The sequence below is a fragment of the Dipodomys spectabilis genome, unplaced genomic scaffold (assembly GCF_019054845.1).
Source record: "Dipodomys spectabilis isolate Male_0828 unplaced genomic scaffold, ASM1905484v1 ptg000254l, whole genome shotgun sequence".
Classification (NCBI taxonomy): domain Eukaryota; kingdom Metazoa; phylum Chordata; class Mammalia; order Rodentia; family Heteromyidae; genus Dipodomys; species Dipodomys spectabilis.
Window position 1 is genome coordinate 2097268 of NW_024870931.1, and position 23909 is coordinate 2121176.

Below are 23909 nucleotides of genomic sequence, written 5' to 3' on the forward strand. Positions count from 1 at the left end.
ACTTGAAGAATCTTTACAAGTAGAAATGTTTTTTATACAAAGAAACTGAGTCCCTGATAAGATGTCAGTTTTCATGTTTGTGAAATCAAGTGGTAGGAAACCAAAAGATGGTCTTTTCTACTACATTAGGAACAAGAAAAAGCAAAGAAGTTATGTGTAAAAAGAAAGCGTGTGGAGTTTTCCAGTAAGCAATTTGCATTTCTAATATCATGTAGGTCTGAATTCTTCTCTGCTGATTACATCCTTGTAACCTAGCTCTTCAGGAGGCTGAGATCTGAGGATCATGACTCAAAGCCAGCATAGGTAGGAAAGTCCATGAGATTGGTATCTACAGTTAACCACCAAAGAGTCACAAATGGAGTTGTGTATTGCACGGCAAAGCATTATTCTTGAACAAAAACACTAAGGGACAGTGTTCAGGAACTAAGTTCAAACCCCAGTACTGGTACAAAAAATAAAGATTAAAGGGCAGAAAAGTGCTTGAACCAGATAGAACATAAGAAAAACCGAGAAGAGACTCCTATGAGCTGGGATTTTCTTTTATTGGGTCCTCCACTGGGATCATGAGTGGGAATGGGTCCTTCCATGACCATGGATGGAGAGACAGGTGCTTCACTCCAGCACATGTCAGGGGAGTGCGCTAAGTCATCTGAGCCCAGTTACTGATGGAACAAGAGGGACATTCTGCACAGTATCATAGTTCTTGTCGTGTTGACATTCATTCCAGCTGCCTTTTTATGTCCCTAACTACCTAGCCAGGGCAATTAGCTATCCCTTATTACTTTTGTCTTCCTTTTTGCAAAGTATTTTATTTTCATGTTTTCCTATTTTGCTTTCCATCAGCAACCAAGTGTAATGATCTAACCTTCTCTTGGGACCATAATCTCCTTGTCTTTCAAAGAATGTCCTTCCCTCAGTTTCAACAAGAAGAGAGGAGGTGGATGAGATCATGGGGTTCAGATGAAGAGTGTGGCCTCCACAACAAGAGGACTCCTGCCTGTCCCTCAAGGAAGCACCTCTGCATCCAGCTCTTCCCCAAAAGAGGCAGAAATAAAGAGGTCCACCAGGCCAATTAACTATGATCTCTCCCTTTGGCCATAGAATTCATTAATCATGGAGGCTCCACATGGTCACTGATCTTTTAATGATGATGATAATTTGCACACTAAGCAAACAGTCTCAAGAATGTTGTTTTTAGTAGAATTTGAGAGCCATGCTTAGGCAGGTTATTCCAAAGTCAATTACATTTTAATACTTTGTTTGATAAGTTGCTCTTTTCATCTTGACAACTTTATTCTATGAATATCATTATTTGGGGTGTTATTTTCTTTTTTTTTTTTTTTTGGGTCCGGTCGTGGGGCCTGAACTCTGGGCCTAGGCACTGTCCCTCAGCTCTTCAACTCAAGGCTAGCACTCTACCACTAGAGCCACAGCGCCACTTCCGGCTTTTTTCTTTTTGCTAATGTGGTGCTGAGGAATCGAACCCAGGGCCTCGAGCATGCAAGGCAAGCGCTCTACCACTGAGCCACCTTCCCAGCCCCTGGGGTGTTATTTTCATGGTGCTGAGGAAGTTAATCACAGCCAAGTATTTAGTAACTTAATAAAAGAAAAAAAACCCTAGAAAACACACTTTTAAAGTAATTGCTGGGTATTAGTCGCTCCCACCTGTAATCCTAACTACTCAAGAGGCTGAGCTCTTATGATTACATTACAAAGCAAGCCCAGACAGAAAAGTCTGTGAGACTCTGATCTGCAGTTAACCACTAAAAAGCAAGAAGTGGAGCTAAGGCCCAAGTTGTAAGGGCCAGTGCCTAGGCCTTGAGTTAAAGACCTAGAATCAGCATACAGAACAATTATAATAATTTAAAATAGTCTAGATTTTAAAACTAGAATGAATCTTAAATCTTTAAATAATATTTATTCTGAGTGATTCGCAAATAAAATTAAACCCAAAGACATTATGTGACTTTCCAGCAGTCATAAATATCAGAAGTTGTTGAGCTGGATCAAAAGTCTGGTATTTTCCCCTCATCTTATTTATGAAATTAAATACATTAATGTAACATAGCATTCCAAAAATGAAGTTCTTCCATAATCAATTAAATCATACATAGTTGAATGTTCCTGCATTCCAAATTATACAGATTGCCTCACAAGTGTTCCTGCTGTCAAAAGTTATGTCATGTTTAGATAATTTTCTTAATTTAAAAAGCAAAATCCTTTTACTTGTTTTTCTTAAAGTAATAATACTTTTCATGAGGTGATATGGCCACCAAAAACTGGAATCATGATAAAAAAAAAACAATTAATTACATGCAGAATGATGTTTAATGAAACAGTCAAATCTCCATGATGTTAGAGGATAACATATAGGAAATAAAGAGTCTGTCTTCATAATAAAAGGCAAGACATTACAAGTGATTAAAGTTTCCCATGTGATTTCACATTTGCCTTCATATAATCCTTATTCAGTGATTGTCACTGTCTGGACTCTGTTATTCAGTGCTGAAATCAAGTTCGAGGTCTCAGACAAGATAGGTCAGTGCTCGGCCCCTGAACTACAACCCAAGCTCTGTTACTGTCTTTGATTACTTTAGATAGAGGGTTGATATAAGAGTTATAGTACTAGAGTTAAGCAGGAATCATTCCTCACCTCTCCATCTCTTGGCTGTAAATTCTGGATTTCTTCCACATGACATGTTTGTTATGGAGCATGGGTGATATGGTCATTCTGTGCTAGTATTAAATTTTTAAATGGCTGGCTGCTCAAGTGGTGAGAGTAGAGGAGAGCCTAAACTAGGACTGGGTCAGGATGAATTGTCTTCTTCTCATGGATCCTCTGCAGTGTGCATGCACCCTGTGCAGACTCTGGCTTACTCAACCTCCTGGCCTTCCTGCCACAGGACCACATCCAGTAGACAATACGACATCATCTTTAAAAGTGTCCTTCCTTCACATACTGGATAACATTTTCATAGTTGAGAACATGGGTGCTTAAGAGGTGTGGAAGGAGGAATAAACCATTCTGAAAGTAGCTACCTAACATTAAAAGATGAGAGAGGGAAAGGAACCACAAAGATGTGCAGACCATGAAAGCCACAACTTGAGAATTTCTTGAATAAGGAAGGAGTGAAGCAAGGCAAGGGTTTACACTCCAGTAGTGGCACAGGCCTGTGGCTTGGGACATTCCCCATCACACTCCTGTATATCACAGCAGGCAACGTCTTCAACATCTGCTCGGATTCTCCATCCCAAGCACTCAGGAGAAGGGAGCTTATTTCAAATCTTTGGTGCTCTGGTCAACTGAGGCTAATTCTAACTATCTCAAACTGTGCCAACTACCCTGTAGATCTCTATTCTCTCTATATACTAAAAAAATTCTCTAACATAACCTTTTCACTAAAAGGGCTGCTTCTGTTATAGCAAAACCAAAGCAAAACCAAATCAGCTAATTCAATTAGGGTAATCTTTGCAATATTGAGCTCTATTTTTGTGGAGTTTGCTTCCTCTCAGCCATATACTTCATTGTTTTCCCTTACAATTATCAGGAAAATCCTCTCTCACCTTCACAGTGTTTCTCTTTGAAACAACAAAATTGTGTGGTTATACTTCGTAAAGTATATTTGCAATGTATGGAGATCTTCCTACTTATAAAAAATATTGTAGAAACTATAAGGTCTGTTAAAGTAAACAAAATCTCATTTCAATTTTGTCAGAATGAAAATAAACAGTGAAAAGAATAAATATATGGCACATAGAAATATCACTGATAAGAGAAATTTCAATACTGTGCTGTGGTACATGAGGAAGAGAGATAATCTGGGAAGTTTTAATGAAGGCTAAGATTTGAGCAAGCATTACAATTAATAAGAGAAAATAATAACTGTGACAATAAAATTGGAAGCCAGATGTTGCTGGTGGCTTAAACCTGTAATTCTAGCTACTCAGGAGGTTGAGATCTAAGACTCACAGATTGAAGCCAGTCCAGGCAGACAAGTCTATGAGATGCTTATCTCCAATTAACCAACAAAAAGCTGAAGTGGAGCTCTGGCATAAGTGGTAAAGCACAGCCTTAAGCAAAAAGCAATGGGACATTTCTGTGGCACTGAATTCAAAGCCCAGAACACACACACACACACACACACACACACACACACACACACACACACACACACAGGCACACATACATCTAGTAGAAGGTAGAATGCATTAATGAATCTTTCAGAAACTACACAAGATGCTTTCAATTCATATACCTAACAAATTTAATTGAATTTATATTTGTATTAAGTCAGCTAGATGACTGATGTTAGAATCAAGAAAAGCATATATCTGAAAAGATTTTAAGGTATCTTACTATGAAGATCCAGGAAATGTAGGTAAGTGGTTAAGGTTAAGATTTCAATCCTCAGGCAAAAAAAAAAAAAAAAAAGACTTTAAGCTAAGGATAGATGATAACAAGGAGATAGGGACCTGTTCAGTGGCTATTGTAATGGTCCAGCTAAAACAAGGAATTGAAGCAAAGAAGAAATGTGAGACCAATATGGTGCCCAATCAAATTAACCTAACCTATCCATTTGGTAATGGACGCCATTCTGTCTGACAGGAAAGCTGTTTGTTTTGTAGAAAGTGTCCTGAAAACAAGCAGAGACCTAAATGCTCTGGAGGAGGTCTCATCAGAGTAAATGTGCTGACAGAGAAATACTGAAGCCCAGATGAAATGTAGGGATGATCAAGTGCATGAAATAGGACAGATAAGATGCAGATATAAGAATCCCCCTCTCAAGCTGTTCCCCATGTCCAAAATTTGAACCATGGTCCAAGAAAGAGCCAGCCAGTCAATAGGAATACAAATAAGGAGCTAGCCATTCAAAGATAACCTAGCCAAAAATACAAACTTCACTTCCAAGATTTATAAAATTTGATTTCAAACTATTGTCTATGTTTAAGAGCTGAAGTTTATGTAAAATTTGTGAAGTTTAGAATCAGAAGCCAACAAGAGGCAAATATTTGCCTTTCAACAGTTTGTAAGGACAAACCGTGGAAAATATATATATCCTCCTCCTCTACAACCCCAAACATTGCTCACTTTCCTATGAACAAACAAAAAGTATGATTTCAATTTTATATTTATTATAATCTCCAGCCAATTTATTTAATTCTTAACATATAATAGGGTTACAATGTATATTTTATGTAAGTTATTTAATTTTTTCTCACTATAGGTATTTTATTTTCCAAATTTTTTGACTTGCTAAAGTAAGAAAAGTTTGTTCATTAAAGGAACTTTTTATACATTTCTTCACCCAAAAAACTTAGAATATGAGCTGGGTGCAGGTAGCTCACACCTAGCTACTTAGAAGGCTGGGATCTGGTTCAAGGTCAACCCACGCAGGAAAGTCCTTGAGACTCTTATCTCTAATTAATCACCAAAAAGCAGAAGTGGAGCTTTGGCTCAAGTGATAGAGCACTACCCTTGAGCAAAACAGCTCAGAGACAACTTCTAAGCCCTTAGTTCAAGCCCTGAGTCTGAACACAAAACCTAGTAAGATGGTAAGTGCCTTAGGTCAGGCCTAAGCAAAGTCAAAGACAATTGAAAGGGAAAAGGTGGTGTTGTGATTCACTTTTAGGCAAACCTGTGAAGAAAATGTTTCTTCTTTACCAGAGAAGACGGGTGACCGACCTGATAGAACAGCTTGAGTACTTGAATTATTTTTGTAAAAGGCTGCACTCCAGCCAGGAACACATACAACGGATGAGTATATAATATTTCATAAACTACTAAGCTTTCAAATTTTGTTAAAGTGCTAGAGTTACCAAACTAGGTATTCATTTGGAAACAAAAATTAGGAAAATTAGGAAAAATAATCATGCAAACCACACCCAATGAATTTCTTAAATCTGTGAAAGTACCTAAGAAAAATAATTTGATTCAAAACTTAGTGCCTTTTTGGTTTGATCTCAAGTTCTTAAGTTTGCTAAGACTAGCACTTTACCACTTGAACCGCAACTTCAGTTCTCAAAGTTATGTGTGTATTGATCAGTAAGAATGTTACTTCTGCACAGATCTTACTGTTTGTGAAAGATAATGGTAGACAGGGCATGAATATGTTTTTTATTTATTTATTTATTTTTTATTGTGAGAATACCGTACAGAGGAGCTACAATTTCATGGGCAAGATAACGAGTACATTTCTTATCAAGCATTGTTGTCTCCTCTGTTTCCCCTTCCCATCGCTTCCCATACTCCTCCCTCCCCCCACCCGATCCTCCCCTCCACCAAAGTTGTAAAGTTCATTTTTTGACATAACGACTTGTATATCTCATTGTTTCAATGGGTCCACCAGTAGTTTTTGTCAAAAAGTATTTGCTGTACATCTTTAGGGACATAGATTCTAATTTTAACTTTTAAAAGGCTTGTATTTTAGTCTGATCTCAAGTATCAAGTGCAGATTATTTATTATTTTGATACATGCTAATTAACATACACTATTATGGTGTTGAAAGAGTTTTAATTATTTATTTTCCCATCAAGAGTAATTCATTTTTATATTATTTTCTTGCTAGGAAAACTTCAGGACTCTATTGTGAAGCTATGATGTATTACAAAAATCTTCCATGGTGCTTCTTCAAAGACCCAATCACATCCACGTGACAGATGCACAGATACACCGAGACATGATAAATTATACAGGACTGTTGGCATTCACACAGAGACCAAAGACAGATATTCAAAGGCACAGTAGCTGTGTTGGGGTGTTTTTATACATTTCCATAGCTTGTGGCACTCCTCAGCATTAGTCTTTTCTTCTGTTTCTCATACACTCTTTGGTCTGTGAGGTAAGGGATCCCGTATTATTATTTATTGAGATTATTAATTATTAAGGGACCCCCTTCTACAGAAATATCAAATGCGTACTCTAAGCCATATTTTAAATATAAAATACTCAAAATGCATTTATTGATTGACAAATGATAACGTGAAAGGAATTCTGGAAAAACACATTTTACAGGCATTTTTTTTCTCCCTGAAGTTGTGGGGCTTGAACACAGGGCCTGGGTGCTGTCCCTGAGCATTTTTGCTCAAGGCTAGTGCTTTGAGTGCTTTGAGCCACAGCTCCATTTCTGTGTTGTTAAGTGGTTACTTAGAGATAAGAGATTCACTGGGACTTTCCTACCAGGGCAGGCTTTGAACCACAACCCTCAGATGTCAGCCTCCTGAGAAGCTAGGATTATAAGTGTGAGCCATGGACCGTTCCTAGGTAAATGTGTGTGTGTGTGTGTGTGTGTGTGTGTGTGTGTGTGTGTGGTCTTAGGGTTTGAACTCAGGGACTGGGCACTGTCCATGAGCATTTTTGCTCGGGAATAGTTTTCTACCATTTTTGCCACAGTTCCAGTTCTGACATTTTTGGTAGTGAATTGTAGATAAGTAAGTTTCGTAGGTCTGGGCTCTGATGGCTTAAACCTGTTATCCTAGCTATTCAGGAGGCTGAGATCTGAGAATTGTGATTCAAAGCCAGCCAGGAGAGGAAAGGCCATTAAACTTGTATCTCCATTTAACTACCTGAAAATGACAAATGGAACTAAGTCTCAAAGTGGTAGAGCACTAGCCTTGTGCAAAAAAGCTCAGGGACAGCTCCCAGGTCCTGAATTCCAGACTTATAATCTACAAAAAATGTCTCATAGGCTTTCCTGTCTAGGCTGGCTTCAAATTGTGATCCTCAGATCTAAGTCTCCTGAGTTGCTTGGATTACAGGTATAATCCACTAACATCGGGTGAATTTTAAATTCTTTGTAAATGATTTTATTTTTAACGATTTCAAATATCCTCCTTAACATTCTACCCAAACTTCTCTGAAAACACCCTAATAGAAAAGTGACAGTTTTATTTTACCATTTTTAGTAGATGAATGCACATTAAATTCTGTTCCACTAATTTCTAATTTTGTGAAAATTTAGACAAGGACTGAACTTGTTTGGCAAATATGTCTTCAAAATTATTACAATTTAACTTTTAGATAAATATGTTTAAATTATTCAGGGACTAATAATCTCAGTAAAATTATATAGTAATTATCATTCAACTTAATATATACATTAATTTATAAACATAAATAGATAAAATAGATAGAATAAAGCCTTCTGTTAATACTTTTTTTCAGTTCTTAAGTGGTATCTTTGGAAACAATAGGGCTAATTCAGAATGTTTTATAACATCTCAGACAAGATCACATAACATGGCAATGAATATAACACAAAGAAAGTTCTGCTAGTATTTAGCTAAATGACTTAAAAAAACTTACCCTCTAAGTCTCAATACATTCATTTGAAAATGTAATTTACCTGAAGACTAATTTTAAGAGTGTAATTAATGTTATTCCTGGCCAATCATTCAGTGTTAACTAGATATTACTACTATTATTATAATCTGATCTAGAATCATGAGGGCCTTTTATATCTTCTAAGTATCCCTAGTAGTTCCTGATATGATTAAAATTATATTCTTTTTAAGGTAAGGAAATACAAATATAGTTTTCTAATTTTAAGTGTTGGATTCCATTAAGTACAACTTGTCTTTTGAACAGATATCTGTTTTTGTACTATTATGTTTTTATCAATAGGTAAGTGCCCTTTCCTTTGGGAAATTTCTCCTTTTCCTTTGGTTTATATGGGCTCAACTATATTTTTATTCATTGGTTTAGGTGGGCTCAACTTTATTTTTATTCATTGTCATGATGTCAAGATCCAAATTCACTCAAGAATAAAATATTTCCATATTTATTGGTTTGGTGATTGATTCTGAGCTCATCCAGACAGATCCAATCAGATTCTTTCCTTTTATGTGCTACAGGGATATTAAGAATAGAAGTCTTTTCTTCTTGGGTCCAGATGTATGAGGATACCATGAATTAGAGCTGCTAATGGATGGAAAGATTCATCTGAAGAAGGATAAAATGAAGTCAAAACACATATAAGACAGAGATAAGAGACAGATGTATAGAGATAAACCCTGTTTCCATTTATGTGGGTAATATTTTTTAAATTTTTACTGTAAAATGATGTATAGAGGGTTTACAGTTACATGTCAGGTAACAAGTACATTTCCTTTTCAACAATATTACCCCTTCTCTCCCTCTCTTCCAGTTTTTCCCTCCTGTCCCCACTTGCAAGTTATATACTTCATTTTCTAAATAATCTCTAGTGAGAAGAGATGACATTGATCATTATTCATCGTACTCATAGTCTGACTTTTGTATTGAAATCCCTTTGTACAACTACTTAAAAATAAAGGAATAACCAGGTAAGTTTTGATGAATGAAACCAGGAAGGATAAATATAACCAGAAGTTGATCATGTTACCAGAAATTTAGGGTAGCTAAATTGACCTTGGGTCTTTGTATCTGGCAAGAAAAGAGGTCAGGCAAAAGTTGAACATAAGCAATATGAGAGAACATATAGAATAGCTATGCTAGGAGAAGACAGTACTTCAGCTCATCTTCACCCATCTTCAGGGATAGAGATATTAGCCTCAGGGAGAATAGGGAGAACTACAGACCTCCATATTAGTGAGGTTCCTTCTTTTCTCTGTCAAGTTATGGCACCAATGATTTAATATCCTAGCTTTAGTTTTTCATTCTTTTTTTTTTTCTTACTTAACAAATGTCTTCCTTCCTTATTCTTCTGTAGCCCTTGTCCTCAGGCAAGTTATCATTAGGCAAGTTTTGGTTTATCAGCTTATTCTGTCATCTGCAAGTTGTATCAGCTTCAATTTCCTGACCAGTTTTCTACTAACTCCTGTCAATAGATGGAATGGAGATATAATGTTTCTAAGCACAAGTGGAAGCAGCCACTTCAGTCACCACATTGAGACTGGAAAAGCACATCAAGGAGGAGTGGAGGGGCAAGAGGTACTTAGATGCTTAGAAAGAGTTCAGTATAATTAAGGATGGAATGTATATAAGAGATAATTGGTATTTATGAAAGAGAAGCATTTGTGTTCTATTTTGCCACTTGCCAATAGAAGATTATGTTGTCCAAAAATGTAGTTAACAGCAAGACACTTGGCTCAAGAATCAGAATTCCAAGAGCAATTAAAGTCCATAGAAAGAGGGAGACTAGTTATGTGAGAAGGTGGCAAAAGGTTGTACTTGAAGACAGGAAATGGCTGAAAAGTAAGTGAAGAACGCTATATTAATGGGAATGAGAAGTGCATGTAATAGTTAAGTATTCTGGCCAATAATTCTATATAGTTCCTTGACGAATTCTTCTTTGGTTAAAAAAAAAAATCTCAGGCTCATATAGCCTCTTTTAATTGATAAAAGGCATGCAGGATGTACATACTTGATCACCAATATGAAGAATGACACCCAAAGACAATCAGATTGGCTTATAGCATCACATTTCCATCAGAGGAATTCTGTAGAAATGCAGAATTATGTTAAACTCTGGCCTATTGTTCCAATACCCTTAAAAGGCCATTAATAACAATCTCCAGAGAAGAAGGGAAGAATTTTACGTTTCTTCATTATATTTAGGGGAACACAGCGTTAATGCTCTCTTAATATAAATACAACTTTCAAAAATAATCTTTATTGCTTATGGGAGATTTTCAGAAGAACTGTAATTCTTTAAAATTATGGTCATACTTCATAATGAGCAGATTTGATCTTATGAGAATTTGATTGATATAGGAGTGTCTAACATTAAAAAAAGGAAGAAAATACATGGAAAGGGTCTGAAATGCAAGCATTTCTAGATATGTTTCAATTCCATTCAGGTGACTTGCTCTGAAACATTGAAGCCCAACCATGGATCATCAAGACCACTTTCTTCTGGGATTGGCCCAGATTATCTTGTAGTTCTTCACCAAATTTCCTACTTTTTCAACTCAAAGCTGTCTTTCTCTATGACACAAGTAGATATGCACTCCTCCCTGGAAGTACTTGTCTTTTGGGGGTGAGATTTCTGCAAATATCTCACCTTTACCAATGCTGGCAAAAGGGTAAAAGGTAAATGAATTATTTATCATCCCCCTCCTCCTCCTCCTCCTCCTTTTCCTCCTCCTCCACCTCTCCCTCCTCCCCTTCTCCCTCCTACACCTTCTTCTTCTTTCTTCTCCTCTTTCTTGCCTTCCCCTTTCCTTATTGTTGTTATTGTTCTTCTTTTTCTCCTCCGTCTCCTCCAGCCCCTCCTCCTCCAGCCCATTCTCCTCCTCCAGCCCATTCTCCTCCTCCAGCCCATTCTCCTCCTCCAGCCCATTCTCCTCCTCCTCCTCCTCCTCCTCCTCCTCCTCCTCCTCCTCCTCCTCCTCCTCTTCCTCCTCCTCCTCCTCCTCCTCCTCCTCCTCCTCCTCCTCCTCCTCCTCCTCCTCCTCCTCCTCCTCCTCCTCCTCCTCCTCCTCCTCCTCCTCCTCCTCCTCCTCCTCCTCCTCCTCCTCCTCCTCCTTCTTCTTCTTCTTCTTCTTCTTCTTTTTCTTCTTCTTCTTCTTCTTCTTCCTTCTTCTTCTTCTTCTTCTTCTTCTTCTTCTTCTTCTTCTTCTTCTTCTTCTTCTTCTTCTTCTTCTTCTTCTTCTTCTTCTTCTTCTTTCTTCTTCTTCTACTGTGTGTGTGCATGTGTAGATGCACATGCACACGCATGTGCTGGAACTGGTGCTTTTACTCTTGCTTAGTGTTTTTTTTCAAACTGATGGTCTACCATTTGAGCCACACCTCTATTTTGTGCTTTTTATTAGTTAACTGGAGATAAGAATCTCTCCAATTTTTCTATCCTAGGCTGGCTTCAAATCTCAATCCTCAGATCTGTGCCTCCTGAGAGCTAGAATTACAGGTATAAGCCACAAGGGCCTGGTGAATGATACTTTCTTAATAAGCCACCCTCCTTTTCTGTACCGCTCTTCCTCAAGAGAAAGATTATACAATCTATATGGACCAAAGGTCCTGACTTTCCCATAATACAGATTGAGAATAAGCCTCATCAGGCAAATGACAGTATAGAATCCCTAGCTCTGAAAAAGATCCAACTCAGAAATGTTATCCCTGAATCCATCTGAGCATGTGCAGTCCCAAGTGTCTCAGTACCCTCAAAGTGCTTTCTCCATGTTAATGCAAAGAAATTAAGTAAACTTTCTGAATAAAAGCAATTTTGTTCGGCATTGCCTTTCCATGGCTAGAAGGAGAAAATAGGTCTAGCCAAGGACAATAAAGGGGAGGATTAACACAAATAGAGATTAAGCAGGTGACATTAATATTAAGTGGTTGTTAATCAAATGAAGTAAGTAAAAAGGACAAACACAGCTGGGGATATAGTTTAATGGCAGAACACTTTTCTCACATACATGATACTTTGAAGAGACAAACTCATGTTGAAGAAATACTTATAAACATTTTATTAGGAATGTAATAGTACCCAAAATATAGGAAATACTTTCAAAAATTAAATAAGTAAAAAATGAGTAAATAAAAACTTGGGTTAGCTAGGTGCCCATGGTTCACACCGGTAATCCTAACTACTCAGGAGGCTAAAATCTGAGAGTTGCAGTTCAAAGCCAGCCCAGGCAGGAAAGTCCATGAGACTCTTCTCTCCAATAAACCACCAGAAAACTGGAAGTGGCCCTGTGGCTCAATTGGTAGAGTGCTTGCCTTGAGCTGAAGAGTTGAGAGCCAGCACCCAGGCCCAGAGATCAAGGCCCATGACATACAACAACAAAAACAAAAACAACCTCGGTTAGAGACTAGTGTCTATCAGAATAGACACTTTACTAAAAATGTACAAACAGTCAATAAAGTATGAAATGATTCTTCACTTAATTAGGATCAGAAAACTGTAAGTTAAAACCAAGTGCTGACCTGAGGAATAATGGAATAGAATTCAAACCCAGAAATGATCCCGCAGATCTCTCCTTGATAAGGGAATCAAAATTCTAAGATGGAAGAAAGACAGCCTCTTTAAAAAATGGTGCTGGCAGAATTGGCTACATGTGCAGAAAACTGAAGTTAGATCCTTATGTATCACTCTGTACCAGAATCAACTCCAAGTAGACCAAAGACCTCAATGAAAGACCAGATACCCTGAAAATATTGCAGGACGGGATAGGGGATATACCAGGGATCATTGGCACAGGTAGAAACTTCATAAAGATCCAGAAACACAACAAATCAGAGAAAGACTGGATTGATGGGACTACATTTTACTGTAAAGCTTCTGCATGGCAAAGGACATATCTAGCAAGATAAATAAAAAGCCCATAGATTGGGAGAAGATCTTCACTAGCTATACAACAGACAAGGGCTTCATATCAAAAATATACCTAAAGCTCAGGGGCTGGGAATTTTGGCCTAGTGGTAGAGTGCTTGCCTAGCATGTCTGAAGCCTTGAGTTCAATTTCTCAGTACCACATACACAGAAAAAGCCTGAAGCAGTGATGTGGCTCAAGTAGTAGAGTTCTAGCCTTGAGCAAATGAATCTCAAGGACAGTGTCCAGGCCTAAAGTTCCAGCCATAGGGTTGGCAAAAAATACTTCAAAAAAAATTTAGCCCCCCCAAACAAATCCTCAAAAAAAAAAACCCATCTCACAGCCAAAGATAAAAGCAAACTCCAAGTGAAGGGATAGAGTAAGATGCACCATGCAAATGCTCCCTGCAAGAAGGTAGGAGTTGCCATCCTGATATCTGACAAAATAAACTTTTCATTAAAATCAACACAAAAAGACAAAGAAGGACACTTTATATTAATACAGAGAACAATCCAAGAAGAGGATATCACCATTATCAGTTTAAACTCTCCAAACATTGGTGCATCCATATGTTAAGTAAATATTCACAAAATAGATCCTAATACTCCGCTCTTACCAAAGGACAGGTCTACCAACCAGAGGATTAGTAAAGAAGCCACTGAATTCAATGATACAATATCTCAGTTTTCAACCCAACAACAACCCAGTACACATTCTTTTCAGCAGCCCATGGAACTTTCTCCAAAGTAGCATCATAGTTTGTACAAAGAATATAAGCAAATACAAGAAGATCGACTAATTCCTTGTATTCTATTCGACCACAGTGGAATCAAGCTAGTTCTCAGTAACAAGGCATACCATAGAAATTACTAAATACATGGAAATTGGACAACACACTTCTGAGAGACACCTGGGTCACAGAAGAAATTAAATAAGAAATTTTAAAGTTCCTACAATTTAATGAATTTAAAGAAATATATGGGTCACTACAAAAGCGGTCCTGAGGGGCAATTTTATCACTGTCAGTGCATACATCAAGAAAATAGAGACAGGGGTTGGGAAGATGTCTCAGTGGTAGAGCACTTGCCTTGCATGAGGCCCTGGGTTCGATTCCTCAGCATCACATAAGCAAAAGGGGAAAAGCCAGAAATGGCGCCGGGGCTCAAGTGATAGAGCGCTAACCTTGATCTGAAGGGCTGAGGGACAGCGCCCAAGCCCAGAGTTCAGGCACCACGATCGAACCCCCCCCCAAAATAAAAGAAAGAAAGAAAATAGAGAAAGACCAAGTAAGTAATCTCATGATGCAACTAAAATTGATAGAAAAGCAAGAAAAACTTCAACCTAAAAATAATACATGGAACAAGTTAACCAAAATAAGAGCTGATATTAATGAGGTAGAGATTAAGAAAACTATAAATAAAATTAACAAGAAACTTTTTTCAAGACATTAATAAAATTGATGGACCTCTGTCAAGCTTAAGGAAAAAAGAGAGGAGACCAAATCAATAAGATCAGGGATGCCACAGGAAAAATTACAACAAACATCCAAGACATCCAAAAACTCAGAAAGAACTATTTCCAGAATTTATACTCTCTAAGGTAAGGAAACCTAGCAGAAATGGATGAAGTTTTAGAGTAATACAAATTGCCCAAACTGAACCAAGAAGATATCAATCAAATAAGCCAAGATCTTACAATGAGAAAGAGGAAGCAATCAGAAGTCTTCAAATAAGGAAAAGCCCAGGTTCAGATTGATTCACTATGGAATTTTATAAGACCTTCAGAAAGGAACTAATACCCATACTCCTCAAGCTCTTCCATGATATAGAAGTAGAGGGAGACAACCCAAACTCATTCTAGGAAGCCAATATCACAATTATCCAAAAACCAGGCAAAGATACAGCAAAAATAGAACTACAGACCAATTTGTTTGATGAACACAGATTCAAAGGTCCTCAATAAAATATTAGCAAACAGAATCCATCAACATATCAAAAAATGAAACACTATGATCAATTAGGCTTCGTCCTAGAGATGCAGGGATAGATTAACATATATAAATCAATAAATGTAATCCATTACATCAACATATACAAGGTAAGAACTACATGATTATCTCCATTGATGCAGAAAAGGCCTTGGATAAGATACAATATTCATTCATGCTAAAAGCTATGGAGAAAATAGGAACAGAAGGAACATTCCTTAAAACAATAAAAGCCATATACAACAGAACAATGGCCAATATTATACTCAATGGGGAAAACACAACCAATTCTCCAAAAATCAGGAACAAGGCAAGGATGCCCACTCTCACCACTCCTCTTCAATATAGTTCTGAAATCCTTAGCCAGAGCAATAAGGCAAGAAAAAAACATTAAAGGGATCTCCATAGGGATGGAAAAAGTTAAGTTATCCCTTTCTGCAGATGATATGATATTATACCGTAGCAACACCAAAAACTCCACTCCCAAACTCCTAGAACTTATGAATCATTTCAGCAAAGTAGCAGGATACAAAATTAACCCAAAAAATCAGTTGCCTTTCTGTACACCAACAATGTACAAGCAGAAAGGGAAATCAGGGAAACAACTCCATTCACAATAATCACATAAAATAAAATATTTAGGAATTAATCTAACCAAAGATGTAAAGTACCTATTTAGTGAAAAGTATAAAAGCCTAAAGAAAGAAATCAAAGAGAGCACCAGGAAATGGAAAAACCTTGAGTGTTCTTGGAGAGGCAGAATCAATATTGTGAAAATGGCCATACTGCCAAAGTTGATATACAAATTCAATGCATTTCCCATCAAAATCCCAATGATGTTCTTTACCGAAAATAGAAAAAAAAAACAATCCAAAAATTCATATGAAACAACAAACGACCTAGAATAACCAAAACAATTCTAGGCAAAAGAGACAACATGGGAGGGACCTCGATGCCAGATTTCAAACTGTACTATAAAGCCATAATAACAAAAGTTGCTTGCTATTGGCACAAAATGGACCTGAAGACCAATGAAATAGATTAGAAGATCCCAAAATAAAATCACATACCTATAGTCAGCTGATAATTGACAAAGGACCCAAAGACACACAGTGATAGGAACATAGCCTCTTCAACTATTGGTGCTGGGAAAACTGGGTGGTCACATGCAGAAAACTGAAAATGGATCCTAGCCTGTCACTGTGCACTAACACCAACTCAAAATGGATTAAAGACCTAAACATCAAATCTGAGTAAGAGAGACGCATGAACTTATAGGCACAGGAAGGAACTTCCTGAACAAAGTCCCAGGGTCACAATAAATTGGAGAAAGACTCAACAAATGGGAATCCCTTAAAATAAAAATTTTCTGCACAGTTAAAGATATAGCTACCAAACTAGAAAGATAGCCAACAAATTGGGAAAAGATATTTATTAGCACTATATCAGACAAAGCCCTAATATCCAAAATAAAAAAGGAATTCAATAAACCAATCCATCTCAAATCCAACAAACCAATCATTAAATGGGCAAGAGAACTAAAGAGACACTTCTCAGAAGGAGAGATAAAAATGTCAAAGAAGGTCTGGGAAGTAGCTCAGTGGTAGAGTGCTTGCCTTGGATGCATGAGCTCCTGGATTTGATTCCTCAGAACCACATAAGCAGAAAAACCTGGAAGTGGAGTTGTGGTAGAGTGCTAGACTTGAGCTGCAGAGCTAAGGGACAGTGCCCAGGCCCAGAGTTCAGGCCCCACAACTGACAAATAAAAAAAAGAAAAAAGTGGCAAAGAAACACATGAGGAAATGTTCACCATCCCTGTCCATAAAGGAAATGTAAATAGAAACAATCCTGAGATACCACCTTACCTCTGTCAGAATGGCCTATATCCTAAATTCAGCCAACAACAAATGCTGGTGGGGATGCAGAGGAAGAGAAACCCTACTTCATTGCTGATGGGAATGTATACTAATACAACCATTCTGCAAAGCAGTCTGGAGGCACCTCAGAAAGCTAAATATAGACCTCCCCTATGACCCAGTCATACCACTCCCAACGCATCTACCCTGAGCAACAGGAACCAGGATACAAGGACACATGCACCTCCATGTTTATTGCTGCGCTATTCACAATAGCCAAGATATGAAAACAACCAAGATGCTCCACTACAGATGAATGGATCCAGGAATTGTGGTATCTGTATACAATGGAATATTATGCAGCCATTAGAAAGGACAAAATAATGACATTCACAGGGAAATGGATGGAACTAGAACAAATCATGTTAAGCGAGGTAAACCAAGATCAGAGAGACAAACGACACATGATCTCCCTGATATGTGTATGTTAATCCAAAATGAAAGGAGATATGACAATGTAAACACGACACAAGAATCAAAGGACCACTACTGAATTTGTCATCTCATTTCTAAATGACTTCATGTTCTTGACCTCATATATGGTATATACATGTGCACATCTGAGGGAAGCTAAGAGGAGGACATAGAATTAGGGGAAAATATACAACAGAGGGGCCCATCAGCTGCACTGGACATTGATGAAAATGAGCTAAGCAACTCAAGGGCAGTGATGGGAGGGAGGGAATGAGAGGGAAAGAGGGAACAGCTGACACTAAGAAAAAGTAAAGAAATGTACATATCACCCGATTTGGAAGACATAGTTGTATTGCCAAAGCTTATAAAATTACAAACTTTATACACCATGATAAAGGCAAGTTGCCTTGTGAAGGTTAAAATGTGTTTGTGACTATAACTATGTATCACAATTCCACAGTACTATGAAATTTTTGTAATCACAACTTCAATAAAAATTATTTTTTAAAAAAGAAACAACCACCCCATTAAAAATGGGCTAAGGAATAAAAAGGAGATTTCTCTGGAGAGGAAATAAGAATGGCCAATAGACACATGAAGAAATGTTCAACATCTCTGGCCATAAAAGAAATGCAAATCAAAACAACACTGAGATTCCACCTCACCCAGTGAGAATGTCTATAATCAAGAAGTCTAATAACAACAGATGCTGGAGGGGATGTGGTCAAAGGGAACCCTACTGCACTGTTGGTGGAAATGTAAACTTGTTCAACCACTTTGGAAAGCATTATGGAGGTTCCTTAAAAGAAACCACATAGGGGGCGGCCCACGGCGCCTATAAGAGCAGGCGCGGCGCGTGGAGGGCGCGCTGCCCCGCGGTGGCTGAGGCGAGGAGGCCGGCGGCAGGATGAGCCGGGCGCCCGCGTTCCTGAGCGCGGCGGAGGTGCAGGATCACCTCCGCAGCTCCAGCCTCCTCATCCCGCCCCTGGAGGCGGCTCTGGCCAACTTCTCCAGCGGCCCCGACGGAGGGGTGGTGCAGCCGGTGCGCACCGTGGTGCCGGTGGCCAAGCACCGAGGCTTCCTGGGGGTGATGCCTGCCTACAGTGCCGCAGAGGACGCCCTGACCACCAAACTGGTCACCTTCTATGAAGGCCACAGCAGCGCCTCCACCGTCTCCTCCCATCAGGCTACTGTGCTGCTCTTTGAGCCGAGCAATGGCTCCCTGCTGGCGGTCATGGATGGGAATGTCATCACTGCTAAGAGAACAGCTGCAGTGTCTGCCATTGCCACCAAGTTTTTGAAACCCCCCAGCAGTGAAGTGTTGTGCATCCTTGGAGCTGGTGTCCAGGCCTACAGCCATTATGAGATCTTCACAGAGCAGTTCTCCTTTAAGGAGGTGAGGATATGGAACCGCACCAAAGAAAATGCAGAGAAGTTTGCAAACACAGTTCAAGGAGATGTGCGAGTCTGTTCATCGGTGCAGGAGGCTGTGACAGGTGCTGATGTGATCATCACAGTCACCATGGCAACAGAGCCCATTTTGTTTGGTGAATGGGTGAAGCCAGGGGCACACATCAATGCCATCGGGGCCAGCAGACCTGACTGGAGAGAACTGGATGATGAGCTCATGAAGCAAGCAGTGCTGTATGTGGATTCCAGGGAGGCTGCTCTGAAGGAGTCAGGAGACGTCCTATTGTCTGGGGCTGAGATCTTTGCTGAGCTGGGAGAAGTGGTAAAGGGGGTGAAGCCAGCCTACTGTGAGAAGACCACAGTGTTCAAGTCCTTGGGAATAGCAGTGGAAGACTTGGTTGCAGCCAAACTTGTCTATGATTCCTGGTCATCTGGAAAGTGAGACAAAGGAGCTTTGTGTCTGAGGATGGATGCTCCCACTGCCCAAGGGATGCTGTCACTGGTTGTCTTCTAATTTCTAGACTAATTGTGGGAAATTGGTTCTCAAGGAGCTAGAGTTTTGTGCTTAGCATGTCTCACCATAAAATACTGAGCTCCCCATTCATGTATGTAGTTGGAAAGCAAACCTAGGTAACTTTCTTCTGTGCTAGCAGGTGATAACAGAATTTCTTTCACCTTTTACTTCACTAACTTGGTCTTTCCTGGGAATAAAGCATTTTTCAATTCAAAAAAAAAGAAACCACATAGATCTCCTAATGATCCAGTAATCCCACTCCAGGGCATTTACCCAAACATTTGCAAACAAAGCCACATTAAAGCTACCAGCACAACTATGTTCTTTGTAGCAACCAAACCAGATGCCCTTCAGTAGATGAATGGATGAAGAAAATGTGGCATATATACACAATAGAATTCTATGCTTCCATCAGGAAGAATGCCATCACCTCATTCATAAGGAAATGGAAAGATTGGGAAAAATCATATCAAATGAAGTAATCCAGGACTAAAGAAATATAGGCTCCATGCTTTCCCTTATTTGTAATAATTAACATATGTCTATGATAGTCCTAGCAGAGGATCGCAGTAGCTCAATGTACATATGACCAAACATACATATGACCATATAAGATGATGCTAATTGAAATGAACTCCATGGAAATGAGGGTTTTTGTTTGTTTTTAATTTTTATGTTCTGTGTGAAATTCTTTTTTCTTTCATTTTCCCTCTTGTAGTTTATTCCCTATTGTCACTGTTCTTCATTTTGGTACCCCATGTCTTGTGTATGTATTTATGTGATTTGGGGAATGGAAAGGGGCTAACAAAATGGTGAGACAAAGGACAAAGAACCAATGCAACAGCAATACTCACAAGACACAATGGTGGAAATGAACTTTACAACTTGGTCGGGGAGGGAAAGTGACAGAGGAGGTAACAATGTTTGACAAGAAATGTACTCATAGCCTTACTTGTGTAATTGTAACCCCTCTGTACATCACTCTTACAATTAAATTAAATTAAAAAAAACCCAACCAAGTGCTGTACCAGTGTACTTTGAAGAAGGCCAAGAATGGAAAGAAATGTGAATGCGAGCAGAATGCACTGCAGCTGCAGACATTGAAGGTTAAATCCAATTTTGGAACACTACCTTGTAACATTGATGCTTAAGGGTAACTATTAATTCATTATAGGGTCTGGCATCTCACTCGTAGAAATGCATGTGTGTGTGTGTGCATGTATGTGTATGTGTCCAACTGAAATACATAGGTATACATAAAAAGAAACCATGAAGAAAATAAGTAGCATTATTATATAATAGACTAAATCTGAAAACACTGTGGTATGTTGGGTTAATATGTTGGACTAATACTACATTGTGGTACATTTACAAAACAACTACATTGTGATGTATTTGCATTACAAAAGAAATAAATTAGACCTTGTGTTGTCTGGTATTTCTTGAAGATTGTCATTCCATACGATATTTTAGAATGTAGAGAATATTTTTAAACAATCAATGATTCTTACTAAGAGACACCAAAGAAACACCCAGACTCCCTTTCCCAGACTACATATACACCAGAGGGGTGCTTAGCTTGAGATTTTGGGGGACAAAAGAAAATAGATGTCTTATTCTCAGACAAACCTGCCTCTGGGGACTTGAAGGCTAAATTGTTTATATGGCAATTCCAAGAATATATGAGGTGTTGAAGAAGGAATATTCGTGGTTGTCATTCAGTATATTGATAGGGTTTTTCTTTGATCTTCAAGTTGTAAGTAAAGACCGAAGTTTTCCACAGAGTGCAAGTTGATGGTGCGGGTGGCGCTTGTCATCAGTGATGTTTACAAGCATTTTCAATTTTCCCTCACTCTGGATACATGGAGTAAGTGGGCTTCTTATGACCCAAAAACTATTAAGTAGTTCAGGCCAGTGAACTTAGAGTGGAAATAGTATGTTACTACTGGAAGGTACCAAATGGCTGGTGGGGGGAAAAATAGACAAATAGGTTGAGGAGCACCAGACATCAAACAATATTATAATTATCCAGAATGGATACAAAGAAGGTAATCTATGATGATAAAAGTTAGGATAGGGCTGGGAAGGTGGCTCAGTGGTAGAGCGCTTGCCTTGCATGCATGAGGCCCTGGGTTCGATTCCTCAGCAACACATAAGCAAAAAAAGAAAAAAGCTGGAAGTTGCGCTGTGGCTCAAATAGTAGAGCACTAGCCTTGAGCTGAAGAGCTGAGGGACAGCGCCCAGTCCCAGAGTTCAGGCCCCACGACCGGACACCCTCCAAAAAAATGTTAGGATAGAAATTGGGGTGAAGGGGCAGATATAAGCAGGTAACTTTTATTTCCAATTTAATTTTGTGACCTGAAAGGTGGGTATAAGGGAAGCTTCATTTGTGATAATTCTTCTAGCTATTTAGTTATTTATATGTTATGTATCATATAAAGGTTTATTTTTTTTAAATCATAGAAATAACTAGATGTCAGTTGTTATTTAAATTAGTCTATGCCATCCAAATCTCCTATACCAAATATAGCTCCAGTTTTTACTGGGACAGAACAAATACAAGAGAGGTATATTTATATAGTTTAGCCTGAGTCTCTTTGGGACTCCTTGACCTCCAAGGGACAAGGTGATGAAATGAGTATCTATAATGGAAATATGGTTTTATTCCATCCCAAATCTAATGTTATGCAATGGCTGGAGAAAGACATGGATGTTGTATCTATGTAGGATGAAAACTGCTTCACTGATTTGACTGTGACATAAAAAAAATATCACTGTGTTCCAGAACTAAGTAGATAAATGATGTGTGTGATGCTGGGGAAATAAAATTGGGTCCTACTGGGATTCAGCTATGGATAAGGCAATTATTCTTCTTCCTAAAATAATGCCCGTGTCTCCAATATAACCAGCACATAATCAGTATTGAGTTTCTTTGAGAATGCCAAATTACTAAATGCCAATTATTAATCAGAAGATTCTGGCCTACAGATGAGACATTCAAAAAACTCAAATTGCCATCTACTTATTTAGCTATGTGGTCATAAATTAGACTTCAGGGGCTACGTATCTCCTTCAGGATCAAGTCAGTGAAGTGTACTACGTCCATCACCATTCAGTCCTTTTAAGTTCCATTTTTCCACCTTCATGTCTTCTAATTCCATCTCCTCTTAACCTATTTTATAGTTCAGCAGTTGCTAGCTTTTGTAAATTTCTGTGTATTTGTTCTTACAGGCTTCCAGCCTTTGCTCATATATAGTATTCACTTTCTGCTCTGAAAAACTTCTGTTGATTATCTCCCTGGAAAATTCCTACTCATTCTTCAAAAGATTATCACTCCCAAAGATGAATAACTTTTCTTCAGCCTACCTACAAGCCATTCAAGGTTCCCATTGCTGATCCTGTGACACTGTACTCTTCTCTTTACTTTATATTTAGAGATCCTTGAATACAGAATTCATATTTTATGCATCTCTACATATCAAACTTCTTTTCCAATGAATACATCATAAATTATGTTCAAGAAATATTTTCAGGTACTCAGGAGGCAGGAGGATCATAAGTTGAAAGCCAGCTTGAACAAAGATAGAAGTGGGACCCTGTTTCAAAAACAACAGAACTTGAGGAAAGAAAAAGAAAAAAAAAAACAGGATAAAGGCATATGTAGACTCCAGTAGTAAAATATGCTGGGCTAATATAGCAACTCTAGGTTCAATCCCAGAAAATAAAAGAAAGATTCTTTTCTCCTTCACAAATAATTTGTCAAAGAAGAAACTCATATTCAAATGGCTACCAAACATATTTTTAGAACTCCTCAATCTCACAACTCTATGATATTGACTATTCAGGAGGCTGAGACCAGCAGGATTGCAGCTTTAAACCAGTCAGGTAGAAAAATCAATATGAATCCATTAATATAACTAGCAAATTATGTATTGGTGGCATGACCCAAGTGGTGGAACACCAGCCATGAAAGCTGAGTACGGTCAACAGCCTTGAGTTCAAATTCCAATACCAGCAAAAACAAAACAAAACAAAAAAAAAACTTTCAACACTGGTAAAAATAAATAAAAGCTGATATAATACACATTATTTTATTGATTAGAGATAAATATTTTTAAAGGCTTATATTTTATGCATTTAATTTTGATGCTTAGTGTATAAGGAAACAACCAAGCAGTATAAGCAAATATGAATACACCAAGATAGCTATATTGTTATTTATAGTAAAACTAATGCTATTTTTATCAAAGGGCCCAACAGTGAAGCAATATTTCTATAATTAAGAAATATTATAACATTATGAGCATTGCACCTCTGCATGTTTACTGACATAAGAAAATCCTTAAAATGCAAAATTAACCAAAAGGCAGGATAGTAATATGCACAGTGAACATAGTACAAATTTAATATTTATAAATAGCCCATTAACTGTCTAAA

General features: G+C 38.2%; 1 protein-coding gene and 1 pseudogene across 1 annotated transcript; both read left to right on the top strand.

The window, feature by feature from the left end:
- The window catches only part of LOC122124920, a 313048-nt pseudogene that overhangs the window by 151044 nt on the left and 138095 nt on the right, over window positions 1–23909 (top strand).
- On the top strand, window positions 18404–19685 carry LOC122124921 (ketimine reductase mu-crystallin). Its single transcript, XM_042699483.1, has one exon. The coding sequence runs from the start codon at window positions 18456–18458 to the stop codon at window positions 19398–19400; it is 945 nt and encodes a 314-aa protein (XP_042555417.1). The 5' UTR covers window positions 18404–18455; the 3' UTR covers window positions 19401–19685.

Bases quoted from the DNA above. Each gene is read 5' to 3' on its own strand.
- LOC122124921 (XM_042699483.1), top strand. From the start codon at position 18,456: ATGAGCCGGGCGCCCGCGTTCCTGAGCGCGGCGGAGGTGCAGGATCAC.